This window comes from Nicotiana tabacum, chromosome 3, assembly GCF_000715075.1.
Source record: "Nicotiana tabacum cultivar K326 chromosome 3, ASM71507v2, whole genome shotgun sequence".
Classification (NCBI taxonomy): Eukaryota; Viridiplantae; Streptophyta; class Magnoliopsida; order Solanales; family Solanaceae; genus Nicotiana; species Nicotiana tabacum.
Genome location: NC_134082.1, coordinates 148,668,796 through 148,676,613, shown reverse-complemented (window position 1 = coordinate 148,676,613; position 7,818 = coordinate 148,668,796). Strand labels below are relative to the sequence as shown.

The following is a 7,818-nucleotide window of genomic DNA, read 5'->3' as shown; positions in this document are numbered from 1 at the left end:
CTTTTCAAGTGTCGGTTAAAGTATCATGGAGTACAAATAACATGTTTCTAGAAAATAAAAGCTTTTATCAAGAGTCAAGACAAAGGAAAAGAGCATGCAGCTTTTCTCTTAATTACCTGCCACAGAACATCCTAGGACAAAGGCCGTGAAATTGTTCAGGTACTCTTGTGTTTCGAACAAGTAACCACCAAAGAGTTAATCCAACAAGAAACGTAATAAAAAAAACCAACATATTGCAATGTCGGTTGTATAATAGGATTGTTCCGACTCTTCTTCTAATTTTTCTGTTTTCCACTCTTCGTTTCCTTTGAGGTAAAACTAGAGTAGAGAATAACTTGAAGATAGGAGGCTTCATGCTCATTGGAAACTACTACCAAATAACCCCGCAACTCTTACAACATAACAAAGGGAACCTTATAATATAGTCCCATCTCCCATTGACAAACATGTAGCTTAATTAATATGGATCAATCTGAAAAAACATATAACAACTCTCCCAAGACCAGAACTTTGGACCATCTAAATGAGAAGTCTTCAAGTCCTGAAGAAGGTTGGAGAAATCAAGTGGACATTTCACTGAAAGACAAACCTTCTCAAAAGCATAACATGTACGTAAAGTCCTCCATGGTTGCAAAAACAAGCAGCATGAAAGACATTAGTTATACTAGAAGCAACCAATATAAATGTTGATACAAAAAGAGTTGTACCACTAGTGCTCCGAGTAAAAAACCATGATACATATTTCTCTATCGGGCAAGGCAGCTTTGGAGGAATAAATACTTTAGCAGTAATTTTACTCATATCACCTCAAAAACAATATAGAAACATGTACAAATATTGTACAAATAAGATAGGATTTGCAAACGCCACACTGATCATGGGAACCACTTTCATGTAGCCATAGATGCCAAGTCTAGTTCTTCATCAGAATCAATGACATCTTCAAAATCATAGTACGGATTTACCTGTCACAATAATTTACTTAATGTTATTACAAAATTCAACAGCAAGGAAGATGCAAGTAACTTTAAAGAAAATTTACTCTTTATTAGCGAAGGAACACCCCATGAATCCAGTTCAACAGAAGATAATGCTTCAAATTGTTCTATACCTTTGGTCTTGGAGTAACTGCTTCAAAACTACGGAAAACAGGGACGTCAAAATTAGGAGGTTCCAAAATAATGTATGCTCCTTTATTTCGGTATCTATCCTCTGTTGCCTGCAGTTACGAGCACAAACAAGAAAGATAAGTTTCTCCATTTGTACTGCAGCTTCCAGGTATGAAAATGGCATCAGATATATTTTAAACTTTTTGCATGCTGAATGCCTAAATTTAGTCTATTTTCATAGAACCTTAGGAAACTTGCAAAAAGTGTTGCATGTTTCTTAATACTCCTAGAAGTGACAATTGGTTGTGTTAACACCAAACTTGGGCAGGGACCTGAGCAAGCAATGTGGGCTTTATTTCCCTTTACCAGGCTGAAAGCATGAAAGATTATTGGGACTCCACCAAAAAATGGGCCAAGTACAGAGACACAGCCGGTTATGTCATTGGAAATTCAGTTTATAATATGACTAATCAAGCCCACAAACTACTCTTCAACATGCAACCGTGCAGACGAACAAAAAGTAGGGCAGTCTGTCATTAACTAGATCGTGCCAAGATTTTTGCATTAAATTGGGATACGTTAGAAAAGCGATCTAGGCACATAACAGCTAGCCTCGCACGTAGAACACTTTTGTAAAAATGGACACCGTCCAATCATCATAATAAATCAAATTATGTTCATTTCACTTTAAGCTTTCTTTACAACTTTCCTTACAAGCTTCCTTACAGCTTTCTTAGATATCTTTTTCGGTTAATGCTAGCCATACTTCAGATACTTCAGGTCTTTTTGCTATAAAAAGCATCACCAGAACTTCACCACCTGAAAATTTAGACTAGAACACTTTTAAGAAACTTACAAAATCATAGTCAAGGAGTATCCTTCTCTGCATTAATTGTCCGACTTCTAATTGGAAATCATTCGCTGACCAGTCCATAAATTTTCTAGCCAAAAGGATGCATATGAAAGATATGACTTCTGAAGAATGAAGTTCTTTATGCATGTTTGGTAAATATTGGTTGCCAAAGAACAAAGACACCTTGCAACTCATTATTACCCATTTCTACATCTGACTGATGCAATCATCGAAAGCACATGGCAATAGAAGATAAATGTTCCTAATATGCCATCAGTATGCTCAGGCACATATTTTCACGAAAAGTAATTCAGGATTAACAAAGCTTACAAGCATTTACATATTCTATCAACAATAACATAGTGTAACGGCACTACCCTTCTACAAGATGGCTGAAAGTAAACACGACAAAGGTTTTCATAGAGGGAAGATAACACCATACTCGTGTATAACACAAAATACAAACTCTGACTGTTGACAAAAGGTGACCTTGTAAGGTGAATTTTCTGATTAAAGAATAGTGAATGACAAAATTGAAGATACCTGAAACTGTGGATAGTCTGGGGCACTAAATACTGTAATCAGTTTCCCGGATGGGACAACATGATCTATAGTGTACCCCACATCCATTCCTCCAAGTCCAGGTCGCTTTTCCCTTGCATCTGGACCTTCATGTGACCTTATAATCAACTGAGGCAGCAACAATTGAAGACCAAAATGTTAGCAAGTTTCTCATTGTTAAAGGTTACAAAGGGAGGTGTTGAGCTCACATAAAATACAAGAACCTAAAGCTATGTGAACAACGTAATCGGAAAATACAAAGGATAGATGGAATAACTCTGAACATCGGAATTATTACTCAAGAGGCCTATTTCTCCCAAAAATATGTTTAATCCTTTGTGCTTCTTCACTTTTTCCTCAGTATTTAGGTGGTTAGATGCTCTGTTGATAGATACTTGCAATTTTTATTTATCAATACTTACGATTAAGATCTCATACCATTTTTAGCTTTTTTCTTTTTCTTTTTCTTTTTTCAATTAAACGATAGGACTACATTTATGGAAGAAAATATTATTTCTTTGAAAACAAAATTCCAGGAAAAAATGAACACTAGCGACTTATTACAGCTACAATGTCCAACAGAGTGTTATCTCATCCTTATTAAGCGATGTTGCAGCACGATAAAGCTAAATCTGAGTTGGTTTTGCCTTTCAAAATACAAGTAAATTCATCTCCAGAGGTTGTTCAGTATGTATCTCTAGGAAATATCTGGTGTCCAGCTACATTGGATTGGCTATGTTGGAAAGAGCAAAGAACTTCAGGTATTAATGTGCACTACTATCTTTATGTACTAGTTTTTAGGAAACAACAACCAGATCATTGTCTTACGGGAAATTGCATGCTTTTCTTAGATTCTCAGTATAGCTATGTCTAAAACTTATGCGCTTGTAATTGGTTAACACTATAGCCTTGCAGCTAGATAGAGAGCAGTGCTCTCCTCAAGAAAAACATGCTACACCCAACCCCCTTCAGGTGGACGAGGATGAAAAGACTTTTCTGATTAACATTCAAAAGAGGTGCATCAACTCTTTGTAGGTCGCATAATTGACTACTACATCCAGGATTGCAGACTGATCCCAAAGGAGTCTTTCTCTATGGTTATGAAATCAGTTTGATTGAAAAGCAAGTCCATAATACCACAAGACGAAAGTAAGGGTGAGATGAGAGCCCTACAGGCCACAACCTAGGAGAGCACACTGTATTATATGAAAACGTACGACCTTGTCCTATTATTAATAACCAAAGTTCGGAACTAAGGAAAGAGCGTTACCCTGCACAGGAAGGATAGGACACGCGCAAGAAATCTTATGTCATGACAACCTCTTAGAGTTGCTTGGATTGGTTATGCTAATTCTTCTTGTGAACTCAAAACATTCAGATAATTAATTAATTTCCATTTGAAAGTACACTGGATCATTTCTCTTGCCTGATAGTAGATTTTCTAAGTTCATCATACAGGTTGAAATGGCAATGAGATGAGCACAGAACTCCATGAGTATACACATCAGGCAACGACCCACCATTTGAAGAGTCAGTCATATGAGAAGAAAACTGATGGATTCAAATATTAAGTGACTTAATATGTTACAAAAAAAGTATATTTGAATTGTTATGACCAAGTTAAAATACATCAATGTAAAAATATGTCCCAGTGAAAATTTGGGGGGTAAGATAAAAAATAATAATAAAGCAACTGCAGTTTGTGAATCCTTTCCTGATGTACTCTCATGGATGGATGAATCAAAAACTGCAGGAACTAGCACAAAGGTTAACACCATGTTTGGTTCCAGAAAATTGAGGGGAGAGTAAAGGAAGAGAAAATAGCTGGTAGGAAGAGAAAATAGCTGGTTTCATTACTTAGGTGAGATATTAATCAATTTGCACCCAGTTGTCTGATAAGATTGGAAAGGTAAGAAGTGAACAAGAGTGGTATACTTTCTCCTTTCCATTTAGTTTCGGAAGGATTTAATAAGCCACCATGGAGGGGTAACAATTAAAAAAACTACCATGTAGGGGTACCTAAACCTTCCAATTTAACTCCACCTCTTCTTTTACTTCCCTTATATATGAGAAAAATCACCTTTGTTCCTCGACATGTAGCTGTCCTGGACTCCTGGTAAGTCGTAACCTTCTACTTACTCCTCAACTAAACATAATTAAAACAGAAGCTATTGAAATCTAATCCAAGAACTACACACTCAATGATTATATTCTGACAAATAGTACGTTCAATCACATCATTCAACCGTAAAACCGTCAAACAAGACACATTATATTGTATATGTTCATTCAGAAATGAATGATAAGAATGTACTATAAGATCTGGTTAAAGACAATTTAGAATTAACTTAGCGGCAGGGCGGTGTCAATAACAACAAGAAAAGAGCATATACAAAGAAATAAAAATTAGGCAGTATACCTTTAAGTTCAACGTCTTCAAAAACTCTTCCGTACAATCTGGACCCCATAAGAGACCAATTCCTCTGTCTTTATTCGGGGAAAGTCCGGGCTTCATTGATGGGTCTGACCACAAGACATCACCAGGTATCAAATTTGCACCTTCCCAAGGAGGATCAAGGACAGATCTCCTGGCTTTTAATAACTCCTCCAAAGAACCAAGAGATAAAGCACTTACTTCAGGATTCAAAACTATTTTGCGATTCTTCTTCCCTTTAGCTCTTTTCGCTGGAGTGACAGGAATGCTGCGGAAAATACCTCCATGTGCAGTATAGACCTTGTCACCAATAATGGAGGCAAGAGGAAGTCCTTCGAAGCATCCTAAACACTTCCTATAGACATGTTTCCCTCTGTCCGTATACTTGGCTAAAACTTCCTTTTCAAAACCATACACAGAGGTACAATATTTTGACTCGTGATTTCCACGAAGGAGAAACACCCTACTGGGCATAAAAACCTGAAAAACATACAGCTCCATTAAATATCCACTGTTGCATTTGTCTGATATCTCATAGGAATTCATATTCGAGGACCAGTTGAGTTCAAAGCCACAAACATCAAAATATCAAGAGTAAGGTGCTATAAACTCACAGCTGCTTGACGCATATCACTATCTCCCAGCAAAACAAGGTACAAGACTGAAGCAATATAACCAAGGAAAATTCATTTTGATACAGCACTTTAGGAAGACAAAGGGTAATAAAACCTAACACAAAACTGAATATCCCTATTCTACATATTACCATGAATTGATATGAATTCTGGTACTTAATAGTTTACAGATCACCATCTCATTTTGCTTCAGTATTTTGTCGTTGTGCACCCTTAGAAATGTTAAATGGCGTTGTCATAGACAAAGTGAGAAAATATCTCTCTCTAAACAGAAGCTCCACAAGTTCTACAAGAATCTAACTCTCCATGCAAAGTGACCCCGTAAAGTGACACTCCTGATCAACTATCACTTTTGCTCATATAATTTCCATAAACAAACACACATATTTCTATCTTATCACCGAAACACAACTCGTAGCTACGTAATAAGCATAATAAAATTACTTTTCGCGGGTATGATAGCAGCATAATTAATCCGGATTACTAATATCTACCAAAACTGAGTTTCAAACTACATTACCTTAATAATATTCAGATTAGAAATAACTGTGCAAGTTACAACAATCAGCTAAAACCCTTGTTAAAAGAAGTTTTTTTTTTACCTTCCAAGCGAGCAATAGAAGGAAGGTCTCAAGACCCCAAGCTCCTCTATCAACATAATCCCCATTGAACACAAAGAACCGATCATCTGACGGAAAGCCCGCATCTTTTAACAAGAACATGACGTCATGCAACTGACCATGCACATCGCCTACCACCACAACCCTCGATTCCGGACCCAAACCCGACCCGCTATCGATACGTACACAATTGGGTTCTTTATGCAGCATCTTTGACGCCGTCAGTACGAGCCGATCAAAAGCTTCTACTGGTAACACCGATGGGAGCTCAGCCGGAGGAAGATTCTTAGATCCCCAATCGAATGCGAGCATTAGATTTGTAACCCAGGCTAGGGTTAGGGTCCCGTCTTGGGGCCATGAAATGGGTATCTGCGGATGAGGCTGTGGTGAAGGAATTGGAGTTAAAGGCGATGACGCGGAGGACGTTGAAGCCGCCGATGCTGACGAGAAAAAGTCCTCGTCGGATGACGGCGGTGGCGGCGTTTCTGATGGTAGACTGACGGCGGTGGCCGGTGGTTCTGGTTCGAGCATTTCAACTGGATGCGGATCTTTATATTCCTATTTTCTCTTTTCGTTTTAATTATGTTTGTTTAGGTTTTCAGTTCACAGAAGAAGTGAGACAAGAATAGAAAAGGAACTGTGCGAAGTAGTTTTGTTGACAGGGTATGTTCATGGGGAAACGAGAGAAGCCCAAATTTTGTATTAGTAATTAATGTGTTGGTGCTGCGTCATTGACAGCTCAGTTCGCCTGGTTTGCGATGCAACTCGCTATTCTTGAAACGGAAAAGGCCAAATATATATACTCTTAGAAAATATTTAAATATATTCCTCGTTATATCTTGGATTTGTATATATTTCTGTCGTAATACTATTGATTCAAATATATACCTATTTCGTTAAGTTTGTCCAATATGAACATCCAATCCTACATGACACAGATATTTGATGAGGTAGATACCACGTGACATCCCACCCTAGCCCGCTTAACCCATTTTACCCTTCCCCTCAATTTCTTTCCTTCCACCATCATTATTGTTTTACCAAAAAAGTGTTAAAGCTTTTCTTAAAACGAATTAATAAGAAAATAAAGGATAAATCATAGCCAAGTATAATTAACTCTAGATCAAAGAATATTGAGTAGGAAAAATAGGATATAGTTAAGCTCATGAACTCTTTAAGATTGTAAAAGGTATCAAATGTATATGACGGGCTTAAATTCTTGACACTACTATTCTGTACTGTAAAATAAAGAAGAAAAAGAAGGTGCACCATTAACAGCTATGAGATCTATCTTTATTGATTCCATAATGGTGATTACAAAGATCAGTAGCCAAGTTCTAAACTTTCTCTTGTTTTTCCTCAGAAACATTCTCCCGTTCTTTTGTGTTCAGAGAGAAAGAAAAATCCCCCTTTCAAATTCTCTTACCTAGTATTATATATAATAGGTATTCCCCTTTACCCAATGGTCCTTAGCCAGAATACCCTAATCTGCCAAGTGCACTTTAGGTCGACCTCCCTAAGTGTCATGGTGTGTACTTCGCCATACAGGCTTTCTGATGGTTCGACCTTGATCGTGGCCGAGATGCTCTTCGTTATGGTGTCTTAT

The 7,818-nt window shown here is 37.4% G+C and overlaps 1 protein-coding gene across 1 annotated transcript; it reads right to left on the bottom strand.

The window, feature by feature from the left end:
* Nucleotides 1-609: 609 nt before the first annotated feature.
* LOC107786602 (serine/threonine-protein phosphatase 7) lies at nucleotides 610-6,983 on the bottom strand. Its single transcript, XM_016608113.2, has 5 exons — nucleotides 6,195-6,983; nucleotides 4,943-5,437; nucleotides 2,506-2,652; nucleotides 1,112-1,219; nucleotides 610-965 (listed from the first exon to the last, which is right to left on the bottom strand). The coding sequence occupies exons 1-5, from the start codon at nucleotides 6,741-6,743 to the stop codon at nucleotides 891-893; spliced, it is 1,374 nt and encodes a 457-aa protein (XP_016463599.1). The 5' UTR covers nucleotides 6,744-6,983; the 3' UTR covers nucleotides 610-890.
* Nucleotides 6,984-7,818: the final 835 nt, after the last annotated feature.